This window comes from Aulonocara stuartgranti (genome assembly GCF_965226115.1).
Source record: "Aulonocara stuartgranti genome assembly, chromosome: 19".
NCBI classification, from domain to species: domain Eukaryota; kingdom Metazoa; phylum Chordata; class Actinopteri; order Cichliformes; family Cichlidae; genus Aulonocara; species Aulonocara stuartgranti.
The window spans coordinates 2917055-2937376 of NC_138955.1; the positions used below are offsets into that span (position 1 = coordinate 2917055).

The 20322-nt window shown below is 40.7% G+C and overlaps 2 protein-coding genes across 3 annotated transcripts; one reads left to right on the plus strand and one right to left on the minus strand.

Annotated features, from left to right (window-relative positions):
• Nucleotides 1-297: 297 nt before the first annotated feature.
• Nucleotides 298-17231, minus strand: ubr1 (ubiquitin protein ligase E3 component n-recognin 1). Its single transcript, XM_082517304.1, has 47 exons — nt 17108-17231; nt 14554-14810; nt 14026-14104; nt 13527-13637; nt 12334-12461; nt 12111-12249; nt 11951-12013; nt 11740-11863; nt 10744-10851; nt 10370-10458; nt 10188-10286; nt 9282-9439; nt 9097-9196; nt 8821-8949; nt 8535-8715; nt 8398-8450; nt 8173-8283; nt 8022-8087; nt 7817-7918; nt 7673-7736; nt 7456-7580; nt 7307-7359; nt 7115-7217; nt 6988-7036; nt 6736-6890; nt 6553-6652; nt 6365-6468; nt 6165-6245; nt 5909-6090; nt 5593-5801; nt 5408-5507; nt 5162-5314; nt 4966-5066; nt 4480-4579; nt 3976-4124; nt 3838-3893; nt 3660-3756; nt 3515-3582; nt 3067-3214; nt 2842-2929; nt 2334-2470; nt 2128-2236; nt 1987-2043; nt 1822-1899; nt 1570-1740; nt 1346-1447; nt 298-761 (listed from the first exon to the last, which is right to left on the minus strand). The coding sequence occupies exons 1-47, from the start codon at nt 17150-17152 to the stop codon at nt 620-622; spliced, it is 5223 nt and encodes a 1740-aa protein (XP_082373430.1). The 5' UTR covers nt 17153-17231; the 3' UTR covers nt 298-619.
• Nucleotides 17232-17238: 7 nt separating this feature from the next.
• atxn3 (ataxin 3) lies at nt 17239-20258 on the plus strand. Of its 2 annotated transcripts, none has more exons than XM_082517308.1 (11): nt 17239-17346; nt 17855-18019; nt 18122-18166; nt 18273-18358; nt 18441-18507; nt 18585-18672; nt 18750-18879; nt 19014-19180; nt 19389-19545; nt 19662-19726; nt 19837-20258. In XM_082517308.1, the coding sequence occupies exons 1-11, from the start codon at nt 17323-17325 to the stop codon at nt 19887-19889; spliced, it is 1047 nt and encodes a 348-aa protein (XP_082373434.1). In that variant the 5' UTR covers nt 17239-17322; the 3' UTR covers nt 19890-20258. The 2 variants fall into 2 exon arrangements, with proteins under 2 accessions (XP_082373434.1, XP_082373435.1); XM_082517309.1 differs by having other exon boundaries at nt 19017-19180.
• Nucleotides 20259-20322: the final 64 nt, after the last annotated feature.

Sequence of the window (20322 nt, forward strand, 5' to 3'; positions counted from 1 at the left end):
AAATGATGTTTATTCTATATACGTTTTGCCCATTATACATGTGTCTATTTATAAGTAAAGGTGTCAGTAGGTTAAGGTTTAATTATTTGAGGAATTCTACATAATAAAGGGTCAAAGGCAAAAATGGATAGGATCTCCGAAAAAGGCTAAAGTTTTCCACATGAATGTGCTTGGAAACCGCATCTTTGAACAATTATAACTTATCACAAATCATAAGTTCTAACACAAAGAGAGAGAACGCAGAAAATTCACAGCATCATTAAGAAAAAAAACACATGAAGTGATAACAGAAACGTGTTAGTGTGTGTCTGATGCTCTTCTTTATTTGAATGAGCTTCTTTGCAAATAACATTACTCTGGGAGAAACTCATCCTCACAGCAGACAATCAAACTGAAACAAGGCGACTTGGGATTAATCAACAACAATCACCCTCTATCCATTTTGACTGCCCCCCCCCACTCTCTCTGGATTCCAAAGGTGACTCATTTATGATGAAACAGGCTTTTCTGATTACAGAAGGGTTTGGGTTGATTGCTTGTGTGTGTCGTGTGCGTGCATGTGTCTTGGGAGCACAGGGGCCGTGCTCGGTATCGGCCGGTCACACAGCTGGAGCAGTCATCACAACATCTGCCACTCAAAAGCAAACATAACGTTGACCACCTCCAGGCTGCGGGCGATTTCTTCCAGAATGCAGTGCTGCTGCCACAGCTGGTTTAGCTTCCTGTAACGCTCTGGGCAAAGGTGCAACGGATTACCCCGTCTAAAACACAGAGAAACAAATGCATTCAAGGGTTTCTCAAACCCAGTATTTCACTGGTATGACAAAAAAAATGTAGTCATACTTCGTAGCTGTGTAAACCACTTCTTTATGTCATAAAAAAAACTTAATGCTTATGCAAATCTGAAAGTGCATGAAGGTAGTATTATAGGTTAAAGCTGCCCAGGTGTTGGGCTTGAACTGCAAGTTGCTCATCGGGGTCTACTGTGAGAATGTGCTATCACTGTGCGATCAAATTTTGATCAGCACATAATTATGAATTTGAGATCTGCAACAAAGCTCAAATAAATGCATTTTTGTAGTCTACAATGGCAACAGTTTTAGCTTCAACATTCAAGTCTACAAGTGACACCAAAGTTTCAATTACATTAGCCACAGTATTGCTGTACATTGCCCCTACGAGCAACATCATCCATCTACCTTTTCATAGATGGCACAAGCTGTAAAAATTGTCTGACAAAGCCAAACAGCTGACCTTGAGTACATCCTCCAGTCTGTATTATATAGTAGAGTTTAAGTCTAAAAATACAGAAGTAATACTACAAATAAACTGAATAGGTTCTTACCCAAGATGAGGATCAGTCTCCCCATAATCATCCAAGTACGGAGCGGGATACGTGCTCCCTCGAGTCCGACTGGCCATCAGCACAATTTCACACTCTCTTATCCTGTTATCATTAAACAAAATGTGATTCAGTTAGAAAAAAAAAAAGTAAACCCAAAAGACAAACTAATTCTGGGCTTGAAATACAATTCTACTAATGTAAAATGTGCCGTGTGACTGATTAACCTGAGGAACATCCCCACTCCTGCTCCACAGGTCGCAGCGTGGGCAGTGCAAGCCCCCACGTCCTCCCCTTCCAGCTGACTGAGACAACAGGAGCTCTGAGAGCACAGCATAGCCCCACAAAAGAGACATAAAGTCGGATGCTTCCTCTCATCATCGGTGGATTTTGGACACCTGAGGACATGATGCAGACGAGTGAGAAAGGATGGACAGAAGAGAACTAGAAGATGTCAAATGAGAGGACTCCTTACTTACTTGAAATAGCTGGCTTGATTGAGGAGAGTACTGTAATCTTCAGGAAGTTCAATCAATCGATTCCTTTTCCTGGGGTATCTGTTGAAAGAGTGAGTTTATTGGCCAACTGTAGGGTTTCAATAAAACTAAAATCTATGTTGAAATAATAAAAGACCCAAAGTCTACCTGACTGTCTGGATTTTGCCTTTCAGGGCTTTGGTTACAACTGGGCTCCCACACCACCTAAGAAATAACAAGAAATAATAAGTTACAAAACTACTGACTTCACTGGGAACTAGTGTAAGATGCAATAGTGTTTTCTCCGACCTCTGAAGCAGTGGACTAACAGTTTCTCTGTGATCGTGGAAAAGCTGAAACACATTGGAGGGTAGTGCCAGGTAACTGCATAGTGCCTCCATCTGTTCTTGAGAATCAACTGCACAAGACATAAAATGTCAGCATGAATGCACAAAACTTCCTCTTCTGAATTCCAAAATGCAATAAAATTCTGACACTACTACACTGAAACCTACCAGAAATGCTAAAAAGCTCCTCTGGAGGAGGTACTCCTGTAAGGCAATTGAAAAAGAGAGCAGCACAACGCAAGAATGGTGCAATTCCTGTCTTCACTCTTTCTACTAAAGAGCTGCCAGAAACATCTGGAAGGAGCCTGATGAGAAAACCACAAAATAAGCTGTCAAATATCTGAGAATTCACCATGAAAAAGGCTGAAACTAAGTATTTGTTCCCATTATAAACAGGTAATAGCCATTCTTGTCAAATTATGAGTTAAAAATATTTATCCAACTCTGACGGTCTTACTGTCCAATACATCAAAACCTCCTGACACCTGCCACAAATGCATTTTTGTGACTAATAGCAGACATTTAAATTATAAATTAGCATTAAGAAAGGAGATTCGTTTTTGCTTAAGTTTAGTGGCTGTCAAAGTTTTTTCTTTTTTTGATGTCCATAAAAAATATGTATGGAAAAATACAATCATGCTAATGTGCTTTAAGCAGGTGTTTGAAAAACACTCACCTTCCCGTGTGTTGTGACACTGCAGAGTACAACTCTGCTGCTGCTCTCTCCTCCTTCGTCTCCTGTCCATCCCCTGCTGCAGGGACGTCTGCACAAACAAACCAATTATTTAATCATCATAATCACTCCAATTATCTCTTACTACTGGCTAGCTCCCTAAGTGGTAGCTAACAGTGGTGTTATTAGATCACATTATTTTGGGGGCGGGGGTCTGTGATTTTGTACCTGCAGAAGACAAGAGGATCTGCAGCACATGAGCCATGGTCACCAAATGCAAGATATGCAGGTGATTGTATGCAGCGCTGACAGCAGATGGCTGTAAGTCTACAGTCTCCTCTTGATAAAGCGAGGGTATCGATAGCACCAATCCAACCTGACAAAACATCCAAGCGTTATAAAACCATCACACACCTGTTTCTTAAAGACATAATCTCTTCAATTTTAGTAAAAATTCAGAGGGTTGTCTATAGTTTCTCAATCAACAGAAAATAAAATCTCCACCATCATGTTTCCTCTTTACAGTCTTACATCTTCTGGAGTTCATGTTCATTTTCAATTGGAATCTGTTTTTATTGCACTTAACATAATACATTTATTGTATTAATCTAATGTATTAGCATGAAGCATTTGCTCAGACTAATATGTAAGAGCAGTTTCTTTCAGAGACACCTACCAGAAGATGGAACAAGTCCACCTCTAGAAGAGAAGGTGTGTTCTTTCTGCTCATGACTGGTAACAAGACTGAGAAGAGAGAAAGGACAGTTAAACTACACAGTCACAAGTCTAACCAGCCTGAAGTTTCTCTGATGACCACATACCTCCCAACATATCAGTGAAGTGCCTTTGGATGACTGCCTGAGAGCTCTTAAGTCCCTGCGTTGCTGAAAACTGAACAATGGCCTTCATGCCTGCAAGCTAAAAGAGAAGCATTTCACACAACTTTCACAGAAACCCCCTACACTAAAAGAACTACATCAATTGTTCACTACTGAGTACCTGTCTGTTCTGTAAGGACCCAAATAGCGGCTTGCCCTCCTGCTCCAGTATGTTTTCTGTGAAGATTTGCAATTTTAAGACCTGCGCACATGAATACATGCAAAGGAAAGGAGTGACAAAAGCCAACAGATGCAGTACCTATGGCCTGAATAGTGAAGGCACATGTGTTCCAGGCCATAATGGAAACACGGGGGCACAGCTCATTGGGCGCAGTCTTCAGTCCAACCCTGTGGACTGTGGTGGCGCACACAACCAGCATCTCTGTAATGCTGTCTGAAAACTTTCTCCTAGAAACAACAAACAGCACAAAATTTAGAAAAGAAAATAACAAGCGCACCATTTTAAACTTTACTTTATGTGCAAAGTGCACGTTTCTGTTACTTATACTGTTCAAACCCATTTGACATATACTTGACATAATTTGTATGGATCAATCTATTCACCTTGGAGGACAGGTCAAAGGTCATATGTCATATTGGTGAATAGAAGCCAAATTTTAATGGATTTTTAACAGCTTTATAAGAATTGATTTGAGCTAAGTGTTTACAGACAGAAAGAGTGACGCACTTGCATGCACACAAAAGCTACCAAAAGCAAAACCTCCTTGGCAGAGGTAATAAAGGCAGAGAGAGGTGCACTCACGATTCTTGCACTCCATAGCTCAGAATAGATCTAAAGTCTGGTTGGCCCTCGCCACACAGCCCAGTGCTACCATTACTACTACTGCCTTCTGTGTTACGGTCTGCAAGAAAAAAAGCAGGAGAGAACAATCATCGGTTGCACTGTGTGGTGTGTTATTAGAGGTTCACGAATAACAAGAAAAACGTATGCAAGCCAAGACTACTCCGTAGTGGCTTCTAGTAAAATCCAGACTGTGTGCAAATTAAAACACCTTCTGCAGCTGTTTTCCTGCAAGCATTCAACTCCTCACCAAATAAAGCCAATTTTTCCTATTACTCTGGTTCACATCAACACACTAAGAGCATATCAACATCTTACTCACATGTGAATATGGCAGGTGTTACACATCGAAATGTGGACTTTTGTTCATTGGTGGATCGGTTTTACATGTGTGACACTACAAACCAGTATAGTGTGCGATAACTGTATTCTGGGTTCTATTCTTACCATTATCCTGAGCGATTGACTGGAGTCCTTTAATCCTAGCAGAGAGGATCTGGATCCAACGAGGCAGCGTCAAATGCTCTCCAATTATCGCTGCGTTTTCACTACACACAGAAAACAAACATGCAAATGACTTCTTTACATTTGCACAGATAATCAAAGCACTGCAGACTGGCTGGGAGTAAGAGGATGGGCTTACTAGTCAAATGTGAGGGGTTCTAATGGGATCAGAGGTACCACAGTATTGCACAGAGACTTGCACAAGGGGCACAAGTACTCTCCATTCTCCAGATCAATGATCAATTCAGCATGGAGCCGGTTCCTGGTTGTATTTTGGACTGCCTCATAGTATCTGTTAAAAAAGAGGAAATGACACCTGTACGTGAGTTACACCGAACTTTAGTTAAGAGGCAAAATTAGTCAAATTTGTTCCCTAGTGACTTACTTTTGCCAACATGTGGCATGCATGACATGTCCGCAGCTGCCAGTGTGGGTCCCCACAGCCAGATCCGGAGACATAAAGAGGGGATATGATGTTCCCGGCCCTTTAAGTGATAACCACAAGACAACGTATAAGTTAAATCTGAATCTCACAAAGTAAAATAGTATGATCAGTGAATGGAGCCTGACCATCTGCTCTGCTGCTTGGTATCTTTCCTCTGCACTGTGTCAGCACTGTGGACCTCTGGACACAAGCAGCGAGTCCCATGGCTGGAGCCTGAGCCATCACCTCCTGCTCCTCCTGGCAAAGAATGCAGGTCAGTACCTCCCTGTCAGCCGGAGTGGACCCTCGGTGAGGCCCAACAGCTACGCATAGCTCCCTCTGCTCCGTGGCACAGCTGGAGAAATAAATCAAACTACATTAGGTGAAAATTATTTCGTTTAAACCCTCACTTTTAAGTCATTGAAATACAACTACGAGGTGTTATGGAAAGGCTGTACTCACTCCCCAGTGGACGCTACAGTTTCTCCCTGTGTTCCACTTTCAGGCATGTTGTCATACAGCATCTTATTTGACTCAATAAAGTTCTTTTGCATTGCTGACATCTGGGCCATTATCTTCTGTCGGTGGAGCTTAGCCGCCTCTGCCTTCCTTTTCCGCTCTGCTTTTTCTTTGTCCTGAGCACTCTGGATCAACAAAACCAGAAGTCAGAATGATTTAACTCAAAGATATATTTTAAGTCACTTAAGTTTTAGTTTACCTCTTCTGGCTTGGCTGTTTCCATGCTCATGGACACTGTTGGACTGGAGTTCTCTCTAAGGCACTTGACAACCTCAAACATCTAGAAGAAAAACAGTGTTATAAAATTATAAAACTGTCCTGTCCTGTCCTGAAACATGATAACTACTGATTTAACATTATGTAACAATATCTTTAATGAATAGTAAGTGAATAGCCTACCTGTAGAACCCATTTAATCATGTCTTTTTGCGCTTCCAGAGAAGGCAAAGTCTTAATCTTGGACAACAAGAGGAACACTGACTTGCCATGTTCTGCACCCATTACTGAAAAAGAGGAACAGGGATTTTACTTCTCAAAAAGTAATTACACGATTTCAAAGAGACAACAAAGCTCATTTTTCCACTCACAACGAGCCTTTAGGCTGAAATCAAAGGTCACTTCCTCCGCAGTGACATCCTCAAGCTGTGATTTCTCTTCTAGCAATGCCTGGCCAATCAGGTGCAGCGCCTGTGTGATAAAGGAGTTAATTTTGTTGCTACATTTGTATTGAGAAATAGGGTAGATCTCGGGAGGGAAAATGTAATTTGTACCCTCTGGATCATGGCTTCCGTCCAGTGTGTTGGCCGGTCTTCTGCAGCTCTCTGCAGGACGTTTCTCAGGATGTGGACCATTATGTCACAGCAGAGGAGTTGCACTATATAAGAAAAGTCTGAACAAAAGGCTGGGGGCACCGGCGGACGAAGAGCTGAGCACAGACACAAGCGGGGGCAATGTTATTAGAGCCGATGAAATTACCAACCAATCTCCAGAGACTTTTGGTGACAGAGTGGAGGGTCAGTCACCTTTATCATTGCCCTCCTGAGCTCTCCTTTTCTTCTGAGACTCTTCTGCCTGAAAGAAGTGTAATATAACCAATTAACCAAATATAGTCAACAGACACTGTCAATTTAATTGAAGGCGCTGGTCTACCTTGCTATGCTGGGATCTTGAGTAATGGTAGAAGAATGGGTTGAACTCTACTAGATGTTCTTTTTTCACTTCGTATAACCCATGTCCCGACACTCCTGGTTTTCTAAAAGCAAAAACCGAACACAGAGATTACGAACTCGTGAAATTTACTATTAAGGCAAAACTCAATCTGTTTTCTGGGGGTTTACATACTTAAAAGTGGCAACTTTGGTGATAACTGTCTCCAAGCCTGTTTCATGGCTTTCCTAGAAAGAAAAAACATCACCTTTGTCATTTATCCTCCCAACTAAACACCACAAAATGAAACATATAATTCAGAAATGAAGCTTTTTGAAGCATACGTTCTCTGGCAGGGCTTTGACCAGGCTACTATGAGCCATGGGCTCAATGCACAGCAGGTGGATAACCTCCCTCATTGTCACATCCTCTTTGGTCAACTGACTGATCCCGGGGACATAGCGCTCACCTGAAGAGACAGCACTGTTCAGATACTTTTTTAGGTTTTTTAACTGAATTAAGAAATATCTCAATTTGATCAGGAGACTTTTGACAGTTTACCAATGATGGCGATCAGCAGGTAGAGCATCTCTTCTGTTAAACGGTTCCACTGCGTCAACTCGTCCTGTAAAAGAAGCTGCGTTTCATTAACACATTTGGTGGCACGACGTTTTTTTACTGGATGATTATTCATGTGGAGCTTGCCTGGTCTTTGCTTGAACAACTTCTATTAAAATAATCAAAGAGCTCAAATCTCAACAAGACCAGAATGAGGAAGTGGTTGGGGTCCATTTTGGAAGCAGCTATCTGTAATAGAAATGATGAGGGACGTATGACATCATCACGCCGTTTGCATTTAAAACATTAAAAACTGGCATTAAAGAAGTGTTAATGCCCGACTGACACCAACCTGAAGCATGACTATATCCTTATCGTACATCTCGTCCCTGCACTTTACATCCTGGTAGTAGTACACCTGTTTATGTGAAAGTATTTATTAGGTGGAGAAGAAAGACAACAGAAAATAAAAAAGCACTGTGCGTCCAAAGGCTCTAGTGTACCTGGCTCACCAGCGAAAGCCCATTTCTCCGCCACATTTCAGCCGAGACCTGTGCAGCCAGCACAAAGCAGCGCAGAGGATGCTCTGCCAGCTCTGTGAAATCATAGGTTGCCTGTAATGACAGAAAGACTTCGATCTCTAACAAACAACGCATGAGGAGCAGCAGTACCTCACCTATCAGCTGTCACTAAGACTACAAATCATCACATTTTCTCATGTCACTTACAGGATTTTCCAGGCGCTCAATTGCGCCAGTTCCACACAGGAGTACATACAAGCCTATGAATCACAATGTACACATGAGTAAGTCCACAGCATACAAAAAAAAAAATCACTGCAAGTCTTAAATACTACTTCTCCTACCAGCCAATAGTCTGGAGATGGGCAGATGTATGCTGACAGGCTCCCGTGAGACTTTATATGGACGGGCATGGAGGATGTGTTTGCACATATAGTAATCAGTGGCGTCCCTGTGGAAGGGCTGGTTATTGCACTGCTTCAGAACTGTGTGGCACTCCTTAAATGCAAGCAGCAAAATCTCATCCTAAGAGGGAAGACAAAGGCAATAAGTGAGTACAACGTTCGCTCTCCTCCACATAAGCAGATTAAAAATTTAAAGATATCACAGTTATGCTTCAAGAAAACTCACATCAGAGGAACACCAGTCCTGAAACATAGCAAGAATATGGCGGAGCTGAATCTGCAAAGTAAAGCCAGCTTCCCATTCTGGCTCCACAGCAATGTGTTGGCCAAGCTGTCGCTTCACCTCCTCCATACCCTGGTGTAGAAAGCGAAGGATTCATTAAATATCCAGAGTGTCTAGTTGTCTTAAAGTAATGTAACACTACCAATATTACATGATACATATTTAAAGACAGACATTGCATATATTTACAAAATGACACAGTGTGAGGACCATTTGTACCTGCATGCATTTAAGAAGACCAAGAAAGACTCTGAACCCCTTCAAGAACTGCCCCCGAAGCTCTTCGGTCCATATTGAGGGTTTACTGATCAGAATATACCTGTGTGGCAAAGATTAGTGACATCTTACATAAAAGGCCATAAACAGCAAGGTATAAAGAACAAGGTGTTGCCTTCTTTAATCACCTGAGGTCGTGGAAGATGACTTGGATGCGTGAAAACTTGTCTGAGTTGTAGCCCAGGAAGACGAAGCGATTGTTATCATCTAGATGTTCGCGAAGCAGTTCCATGACGGTATCAACTATCACCTTAATCACATTGCACTCTTCGATCAGCTGTCTGGCCTATTGGAAGAACACAAATGTAAAAGAAAGCATGGAATATAGGTTAAGGGTTACAACACATACTGTTCAATATTTTAATTACACATACATACATGGCATCCAACACTTAAACCACTATGACAAGATACAGAAATGGAAAAGTGCATGTAAGGGCACATATCAAACTGATTTGTCCAACTTCACCAAACTTAAATGGCCTCCTCAGTCTCCAGACCTCAATCTTTGGGATGTGTTGGAACAGGAGATTCATATCTGATTTAATGGCTAGAGTAGGGACTACTGTGGTTACATCTGATAAGTCGACCACAATTTGGATTTAGAGCCAGACCTAAATCCAATTTGTGTGTCTCTAACCCATCTCCCTCTTCTTTCTCTCTTCCTCCCCTCACACTGAACCATCACGAGTTGTCTGACTGTTGGGGTTTCTCTGTAACATTGTTGGGTCTGAACAGTACAATATAAAGGTGCTTGAGATGCCTGTTGTTTGATTTGGCGCTATATAAATGAAACTGAATGAAAACAGATACTTTAGAACAACCTGCAGAGAGCCATTTTCAGCATATATCACACACATATGGATGTTTGCCAGTGTTAATCCTTGAAATCATTCCTGCTAAACAAAGGTTACTAAAGGTTCACTTTTTTTTTTTCACCGGAAACGTGAATATTTAATTGGTGTGTTTAAAAAGGATGTGTACTATATTTACATGCAGTATCATATGACTTCTGGCATTGAAACAACACTCACTAGTGTGGGAACAGTGAAGATCTGAACAGACAGAGCTGTGATGGATATATTCCTCTCATGGTCATCACTGATGAAGTCCTTCTGCAGCTGCTTATAGTGCTGAAGAGACAATGATGAGGAACATATTAGTGGAATGGGAAAAAAAATGCAAAACAGTTTACATTTTAAAATGTTTTACTTACCTTTGTAAACTCAATCGCAAAAAGCCTCTTGCATTCAGTATCCATTAGCATGCTGCAGAAAATCAGCTCGTGCACTATCTTGCGAGCTCCTGGAGGAAATAAGAAAAAAAATGTGTTCAACAGAATCATAGTGAGGCTCAGGCTCAAGCTCTACACTACTGTCTGCAAATTAAACCATAAATAGCATCATCTGTAAGTGACTGGTAAGTGTGAGAGGCTGCAGGAGCTTGAATGGAATATATGACAGCACAACAAATACAGTGGCATAACACTTAAAAGGCATTGTTGATGAATAACCTGTTTAATATTTTTTCTTTTTTTAATAAGAACACCTCCTAAAGTCCATTAATTAGTGTGGGCTGAGGCCTGCTTACCTTTGAACATCCTGGCATCATGCAACATGAGTCTGCTAATGAGGCAAGGTCGATCTCTGTCCACGTCTGGCTGTAGCGCCACCTGACAGAAGGCTTGCCTGAAACCCACTGCACAAAACAGATTACCAGTCATACAGCTGTACATGTACAACAGGCAGTTTTCATGTGTCAGCACAGGGTAAACACAGCTGTTTCTGATAACATGAATCATGGCCCTGTTCCCGTTAAACTGGCCAGGCCACGTGTGTTTTTCATGTGCACCCACTGCACTGGCTGTGACACAGTAAACAGACTGTAATTAATTTATCTGTGACACTTGTGTGTTACCCTGCTATGACAAGCCAAAATGGCCATGTTGAAAAAGACCTATTTAGACATCTGCGAGCAATCTTTGCAGATCTAGGACATAATGTACGTGAGTGGTCTCCACTGTTGCCGACATTTATGCTTGTCCTGGTACAATGCATGTTAATTACTGTGTAGTCATGTCCCCGGTGTTTTATGTACAGAGCCAGCAAATAGAAATAAATAAATAAAAATTAAATGCTGGGATGTTTTTCCTCCTGGGTCCCCGCTCTTTGTTGTGGTCAGTGTTCTAGTTTTTCCACTTCTCTGTACATTCCCTAACTCTGATCGTCCATTCTGATCATTTCAGCATTCTAATTCCAGGAAGGTGGTTACATTTGTGAAACCTTATATATGATGCTATGATTATTATATCTGATGCTATGACTATTTACCCTTAAACTGAGGAGATGATTGCTATTCTCTCACTGATGAATTCAAAAAACGCAGCACAAAAGTAGCTGGAAATGCACTGGAGGAATTGACTGTGCTGAACAGGACAATCGTAAGAGTTGCAGGTTCTTGGGAGGTGTATGTACGTTACAGCGTAGATTTCCCACCGAGGCATAAATCAGGCGTCGGGTGTACATATTCTGACTAAAAAGACACATTTAAAAAGTAACGCTAACAAGTTTGTGTGATGTAGATTACCTGAGTAACTTATTATTTTCTGCAACCAGGAGCCGAGGTGCAGAGCAAAAGTTTGATGAGCCATTACTACTGAGTGAAGGATCTCCACACGCAGTGGCTGCTGGGAAATTTGCACTGAGTTTGCCTGCAAAACAACAGAGAAAATATTTATGAAATGCAAAACTGAAAAGCGATAACATATTCCCAAGCTTAGCAGTGGGATCGTGTTTACCCTGATACGTTCTTGCGCTTGCTGGCAGGAGGTAAGGCTTCCTCTCTTTACTGCCCGCCGACCCTGCGTCCAACAGTTGACAATAATTATATCAAGTGCCTCCATTTAAATTCACAGTCATTTAAATTAAACCTTTCAGGTAAACAACCTAAAGAAATACCTCTTTATCAATGAGCGTTGTGTGTGTCTGTGCTTCAGCTAGATCACAGTTAACCGACCGCTGCAGGGTGTAGATCACATGGTCGTACGAGTGATGCTCATCGTTGTAGAGAACACAGTAATATGTATTGTCTTTAATCCTGTATGGATGAAGAAATACTCTGTCAAACTTAAGCAGAGTCTTTGAAGTTCAGATTATATTTTGGAAACTTGACAGGTTGTACCGAGGCTGAAGTTCAGCTGGCAGCTCAAAGTTCTCCTCCCACACCAAAAAATCTGTGACATAGTGCAGCAATATCCGGAACAGCTTCTCGGCACGTCCGTATAACTCCAGGTCCAGCACGCAATCATCCTACCCAAAATGAAAAAGCATAACGGAGGATTCAAAAATTCACATCTTAATTTAAACAATTAGAAAAATTTGGCACATTGCAGAGATGTGTAACTATAGTAAAAATGCATCATTTTACAGGTCAACACTGACAGTGGCAGAGAACAAAAACAAACAATAACTTCACACAAACAAAAGTGAACATGACATGGAATAACCATTATTAATTCCTCATTTCCTGTGTCTTACTGGGTATGGTCTAAATATTTGTCTTAATTAAAGCCAAGCAAGCAGCTGGTCTGGTAACATTAATATCAAATCCCCTGAGGACAAACATTTCACATAGCAGCACAGCATTTCCTCCAAATGTCCAATGTCTAATACGCTAACCAAACAAACGATACAGTGAGTTTATCTTGACGTTACATCACTGTGTGAGAGCAAAAACTAGAATCTACTGTAATCTAACCAACAAGAGATCTGGATGGAAAAGAACACAAGGTTTTCATGTCCAAAGCAGATGTGCTGCTATGGTAATGTGATTTGTTGAGCACAGGTTCAGATCTGATGTAAAGAGCACAAAGCACCCAGCCAGATCGAGGCCAGGGATGCGCGTTTCTGCGAGGAGAAGCACCTGCTGTTTACGGAAGAAAGAAAAAGCGCAGTGCTGTCAAACAGTATGTCTACTCAAAGCCCCTGAGCATGACGGTAAGCACAAACGCTGTGATCAGCAAAGAAAGGCCTGACAAACAACAGCTGCCAGCAAAATCAGCAGCCTTTTGTAGGAGACGCTGTGAACTGAATAAATCTCCAAACAGTTGTGCAGAATTAAAGGCTGCTCTTAACTAGACTCACCCACTGCTGTTTTCCACTAGTTTCAATTTAACATCTCTTAAATTTATATTTTAGATGATTTTCCCGGTAACTTTTTTTTCTTTTTAATTCACAGAGTCAAACCTACCACCAAGAGAGCAGCAACCAGCACTAAGATGGGAAAATAAGCATTCTGGGGTCACTGACACAGAATGGGACAAGTACACCCACCCCTCCTCCACTTCCTTCTTTCTGCTGTATTACGCAACTCACCGTTACCATGGCATTGGCTGCCCCTGGGTCATGTTTGGAGCAATAAGGGCCAATCTTCCAGGCTTCTACATCTCCACAATCACAGAACCCCCCGCCTGATGATGCATGCATCTGGGAAACAAAGCATATCAGTGATGAGTGCATGTGATTAACAGACACACGCAATTGCAATTTCTTTAAACATGTCCTTTAGTTATGCAACACTGAGGTTCCAACATATATGACAAAGATCAAAGACGATATCCTATAATTTAGAAAGGGTATAGATAGAAATAGGATTGCACACTGTGCACACTGTGCAGAGAAGTGAATCACTTAAGAGTGGTGACTGACAATGACAAAGCATGGAAACAGTAGTAAGAAAAGGGGGAGGGAGTCCTGTTACAGATTAGAACTCCAGGGATGAGTGACTTCCATTCATTCAAAGGTTGGTACAGACACCGTCCACTAAAAACTGCTGGAATCCATTAAAAATATAAACATTTATACTAACACCAACCTTGTAGCGATGGCTTTTGTGAACACTATCCTGGAAGCAGTCCATGCACAGGACACAAGTGGGATCTATCGCACAATCCCTGCAAGAAGTGGAAGACATGTATTTTTTTACTTGGCAGAAAAACAAAAGTCTAACACTAAAGAGTGTCAAACATAAGGCACAGGGGCCAAAATCGGCCAGGCAAACAAACCAATCCGGCCCACTGGACAACTTCGTTTTATAGCTTTTACTAATGATAATGATAATCTGGGGATTAAATGTGTAATTAAACTTCTTTATACCAATAAAAAGGGGGTCTTTATTTGGTCCGGTCCATTTCAGATCAAAGAAAGTTCTATGTGACCCAAAATGTAAAATGAGTTTGATATAAACTAAGCTGCTTGCCAAGTGTTCTCGCTTTTAGTCATTTACTTTGATATAAACATCTATAGTGCCTATTTTAATTCAGACCCCATAAAATTGAATATTTTACCACAGCTTTCCTGTAGAAACTTAGTAATTACAGGGATTTAGAAGAGCTGTTCAGACCTGCAGGAGTAGACCGTTTCGCCCTCTTTAAACACACGTCCACAGAGGTGGGACGAGGTACTCCCCTCCTTGAGCTTTTCCAAACCCTCTTGAGGATCCTCTCCAAAAAGGAAACACTCCAGAGGGTGCAGGAGACGGCTCTGCATGAGCTCCTCCTCTTCCTGAGGGCTGGAGTCTTTTAGGCAGAAGATCTGAGGCACCTGCTCCTTCAAGTAGGAGAGCAGTGCTGCTCTGCTGTCTGCTGCCTCCTGCCATTCCTGTGAGACAAAAGAGAAGACCTTTACATCCTTGCTTTCTACCTTCTAACACAAATCTGCATGAACTCGCCATAGTAACGATGTGCAGATAATGCATTACTAAAAGGAAACATTTATGCCCAAAAAAACAAATCTTTCTTCTGAGGATCCTGACTTCTTCATGAAGGCAGAAGTGCACACCATGTTAAGTGCCGATAAAAATAAAAAATAAAAAAAAAGGTTAGATCTAGATTAATCCATATTTAGTAATTGATGACTAATTTTTTCAGTCCTCGATTTGTAATGCAACTGTAGACTCTACATTAGCCTACAAATCTAAATAAACAGCATAGTATAAATAACCTTGTGCTGTGTGATTAATCTGTTCTTCTGCTTGGCCTTCAGCCCAATCATAAAGTAGACCGTATGCAAACAGGAGAGCGCCACAAGGAGCCGTTCGAGTTGCACATGAGATAAAACGGTTTGTTTAATTCACATGAAGGGTAGAATTATATTTCCGTTTGTCAACAGCAGTTGCATTATCATTACTCTGAAGACAAACTGAAGTGGACTAAACATAACTGTTCCTGAGAGGAATTATTTACAGTGGTTTAACTAATCATTCCAGACTTCAGAAGGATGGAATAGACTGGAAATGTGCAAATTTCCATATCAGACAGATGACTTCATTTAAAATGAATGGACTAACGCGAGATGTCAATTGGTCAGCTTTCTTAAACTTTTTTATATATGTGGAAAAATAGTCTCAAATTTTTCTTCTTTTTACAGTTGACAGTGAAAGCAAAAGCTCAAGTTTTCGTTTTAAAAGTAATTCAGCAGTCAGGGAGTGCAACCATTTAGGCATTTAAAATAAGCTTTATATTGAAATTATATTGAAATTGACATTAAACATACTGCTTCTACTTTTTTATTTGCATTGCTTTCCTGCTGTGTGCTTCCAGTGATGTGATTGTTTGCCTACTACTTGTCAACTACACAAGAACAAACATTCATAGGGGACAGATTGATTTTTTTCAACATACATACAAAGACTCAAGCTAAAAACTGAAAAAATAAATAAAAACACTGATATTAATAAAACACATAATTCTGTACACAATTATATTGCTCTTTTCATGGTTACTGACTCACTACACCTTCCTACACTTTATTATTCTAAATTTATTTTGACACAAGGAAAAAAACTGATAAAGCATAGAATAATCTAAATTTATAGGCATAATCTTTCTCTGATTTTCTATAACCATATAACAATAACATTCATTCTTCTGGGCACTGTAATAGTTTCGTCAGAATATCATATAATGTATTGACAGAAAGGATTCTGCCAAAAAATGCCTTCCGGTATTTAAACTGCTGTAAAAGATTTGCTGGCCTTTAGTCTGTCAAACAAATCTCATGAATTATATGAAGTCATTCTGAGTCAGAAAGTATATTCCTGTCACAAGGAATAAAGTGCAACGAGTTTTTTACAATTAACTTTTATTTATCTTTTATTCATCCAGGTAAAATTATCATTTAAATTACAAATGTGTAAAAGAGATCTCTTTATACATATTTAGATATAGATAAATAGATATAGATAAGCCCTTCATAAATCCTGTTGACTACAGCCTATTTACCAACAGGAACAAGGATATGACATCGGTAATCTGGTGAGCTGTTCTTCAGTATGATTATTCAATGGTACTGGTGCGTGCAGTGCTTTTGCAGTACTACACTCTTAATGTAGTTACTCAGACTGCACAAGGCATCACATTGTTTTCATATTTGTTGGAGTTGATATAATAAGACTGGATAGACAACATTTCTGAAACAAATCCATCGCTGCTGCTGAGCCCAGTTTCTCTTTCACACTGACCGACATGGCCGATGTTAATGATAGACGTAATGCAGCAAGAGCCCGAGGTTTGAAGACAGCCAGGGCGTTGATGCTGCAAAGTGTGTAAACTCATGGCAACTCATGGACAAAAGCGACTACCAAGATATCACAGGATGCAGCAGACGGAGGAAGACACATGCCGTGTTTTCTCTGTCGTTGGTGTCTACTCAGCCAAGTCTATCGAACCACTGACGCAGGGCAATAAAAATATTGCACTTAACCATTGCATTATTGACGGTAGTTAGGCAGCTAGCCTACAGCTAGCCGCAAGTGCTAGCTTGGGAAGTATTATAGCCTTTCACTGAGTGTTCGAATCGTATTGCTCAGAGGAATTAACACACTACACTTCACTGTTCTGTCCGAGCCCTTCGGTCACTACTGTCAGTTATATTAGCCAACTTAAAAAAAATCATACCTTGCTGAGCTCTAGTCCGTCTAGGTTTTCCTCACTCTCCGCCATATTCCATTTGCCGTAAAGGAGGAGGTGTCGCTAGGAGACTGTTCTTACGACCAGAACCTTTCGCCGATGCTGGTGCTGTATGAGCCCAGCCACTAGACGGCGCCGGTCGAGATTGCTCCGTACACGGCGGGGCTGGAGGTCAGAGTTGAACGTTTGACAGAAAGCTGAACATGGATTCCATATTTCACGAGAAAGTAAGTTAAAAATATATATCTCAAAGTATTCATGGCCACACTGTTGGTCGTCTTTATTCGGGAATGTTCTGGACTCGTGACTGCACTTTGTTTACCAGGATTATGTAGCTGTTACGATATATGGGGTAATGTTTAGCAGTATTGTTGTCCAGACAGCTAAAATGCTAACTCACTTGCTAATATGAGATGTTGAAAAGTTTCCATTCAGCTTGTAGAATCAACGCAGAAGGCGTCTTTACTTCCGCAGTCGTGTTATTTTTCTCATTTTTAGCAAAAGGATTAACTTAATATAGCAATCTTTTGTTACAGAGGACCAATAAGATCAGTTGTGTTTGTTGTTTACGTAGTTTAGCTAGCTCTGTGTTGGTTCCAGTTACTGATGCGAGAACAAATTATGAAATCGATTATTTCACCTTCATAAAGCTACCAAAGTTGTTGCGGACCCCTTAAAATCATACTGCCGGGTGAGTAACAAAACCATTTAACAATACCGATTCTTAATTTGCAGCAAGAGGGCTCCCTTTGCGCCCAGCACTGTCTTAACAACCTGCTACAAGGAGAGTATTTCACTCCTGTGGATCTATCCTCAATTGCTCATCAGCTCGATGAAGAGGAGAGAATGAGGATGGCAGAGGGAGGTATGGCCAGCGAGGAGTACAGGACCTTCTTACAGGTGATTAGAGACAGAGCGGAAAATAAATACCTCATCAGCATATCTATGGATGTTATGCACAGTTACGTCATTTTTCTTATTGTACTCAATCTATGTTTATAGCAACCATCAGGAAACATGGACGACAGTGGGTTCTTTTCCATACAAGTGAGTTTTAAAAATTCGCTCTTTATAAGAACGTATTTCTTTTAATAAGTAAGTTACATTTTGTTTTGTTTTTTTTGTTTTATGATTGTTTTTTGGGTTTTCGTAGGTAATTAGCAATGCTCTTCGAGTGTGGGGCTTGGAGCTAATCCTCTTCAACAGCCGCGAGTACCAGAGCCTGATGATAAATCCAATGTAAAGCTCTCAGTTAGGATTATATTATGTAACAGCAAATTTGTATGTACATTTTAAGTTGATTTTGACTTCAATGTTTCAGAAATGAAAAAGCCTTCATTTGCAACTACAAGGAGCACTGGTTCACTATACGCAAACTTGGACAACAGGTACGAGGTACATGTTTTCATGAATGATATTAATGCAGCTTCCTTTACTAAAGTTTTTCATTCTATTTTCATTCCAGTGGTTTAACTTGAATTCCCTTTTGACTGGACCAGAATTGATATCAGACACCTATCTAGCCCTTTTCCTTGCACAGTTACAACAAGAAGGTATTGAAAAAAACAACTTTCATTCACTTGTTTAGATGTTGCACTACAGAAAAGATTACAGCAATTTATTTGTGCAGGGTATTCCATATTTGTGATCCGAGGAAACCTTCCCGAGTGCGAAGCAGAGCAGATTCTTGGAATCATGAGGGTCCAGCAGCAGCAGCGGCCCAGACTGATTGGAGAAGAGGAGGCCCAGACTAGTTCAGGGTATGTATGTGTAGCCTGTGTGATATGGAGGACCCAGGAGATGCTCATGAAGGAGTCACATACATTTTGTTTTGTACTGCTTAAAAGAAACTTGTGACTTACCTTTGACAACTGATTTAGTTGTTCTCTAACAGCAGCAGGTCAGTTGCTCTGGGCCAATCAGAGATGGCCTTTGGTGTGGAGGATGAAGTTGTGGATGAAGATGAAGAACTGAAGAGAGCTTTAGCACTCAGTAGACAGGACATAGATGTGGAAGATGAAGAAGCTGATCTTCGCAGGGCCATACAGCTCAGTATGCAAGGTACAGTATAGGTCATCTAAAAGTTTAAAAAATGTTGTATTGTTGTAATTGTAGTTTACAAGAAAAGAGACTACAAAATAGCACTGTAAAGTAAAATTTCTATAGTGATAGTTAATTTTTATCTATAAAAAATTCTGATTAGCACTAACATTGCTTTAAGTAATATGCATGCATATGCAGTATGGATATCTATTTTTCCATATTACAGGAGCAGTTATGAGCAACAAGTCTTCAGAGTGTGGAGTGGGAAATGTAAAATCAGGGAGCCAGGCAGCAGGAAGTGCTGCAAGAGAACAGAGAGAAGGCCAGAATGAGACACTTACAGCTGAGGAACTGAGGAAGAGAAGACAAGCCTACTTCGATCGGTAAGTTTAACTAAAACACTCCTGCAATGACAACTGCATATCGCACCTTCTTTTCAAAGTATACCGAGAAAGTATTGCATGGATTTTGATATAAGTCCACTGTGTTTACTGTTCAGGCAGCAGCAACAAACTCAGACAAACATTCCTCAACCAAAAGATACTCAACCAACTGGAAGCTCAGGTCAGCAAATCTTTTTTTTGAATGTAAATATAATACATACTTTGTGATTTATTTAATATTCTACTCAATTTAATGGAATCTAGTAACACAAGCCCACTTGCTTTTACTAGGTTCAGTAAACGCTGGCTCTGAAGGGGACCAACAACCAAAACCCAGCCAGTGAAGTTGTGGAAGGTTTGCCTGTATTGTTTACCAGCTGCCTGGATTGGCAACCCGGTACAGGGTTAGCTTTTCTCCCTCCTCTAACCTTTTGCACATGCGGACCTGAGGACAGTCAGAAGGCTGACAGTTTACCCCTGGTTAGTTCACTGACTATAAAGGCTATAAAGAAGAGGCAGCACTTAATCCGGCTCAGTGAAGTACTGAGATGGGGAAAAGATTGACGAGACTCATGATGCAGTTAATCCAAGTTTGCAATTGCCTTTTTAACCATGGCGCCTTCTCTTTCTATTGTATACACTTTTGTATTCTTTTTTTTGGCTTTTTTTTTGGCTTTGGCTTTGGCTTTTTTGTGTGTTTGTTTGTTTGTTTGTTTGTTTGTGTGAAAAACGGGCTACCCCTGAATATCACAGAAAGGGTGTGTTTTGTTATTTTGT

What these genes read in the sequence shown, in the direction of transcription:
- ubr1 (XM_082517304.1), bottom strand. Translation starts at nt 17,152, where the DNA reads ATGGCGGAGAGTGAGGAAAACCTAGACGGACTAGAGCTCAGCAAG. An exon ending in AAACAGCCAAGCCAGAAGAG is followed by an intron (nt 6,091 to 6,164) that starts GTAAACTAAAAC and finishes TTGTTGATCCAG; the next exon opens with AGTGCTCAGGACAAAGAAAA. An exon ending in GTGTCACAACACACGGGAAG is followed by an intron (nt 2,471 to 2,841) that starts GTGAGTGTTTTT and finishes TTTTCTCATCAG; the next exon opens with GCTCCTTCCAGATGTTTCTG.
- atxn3 (XM_082517308.1), top strand. Translation starts at nt 17,323, where the DNA reads ATGGATTCCATATTTCACGAGAAA. An exon ending in GTGGGTTCTTTTCCATACAA is followed by an intron (nt 18,167 to 18,272) that starts GTGAGTTTTAAA and finishes GGGTTTTCGTAG; the next exon opens with GTAATTAGCAATGCTCTTCG. An exon ending in TCAACCAACTGGAAGCTCAG is followed by an intron (nt 19,727 to 19,836) that starts GTCAGCAAATCT and finishes TGCTTTTACTAG; the next exon opens with GTTCAGTAAACGCTGGCTCT.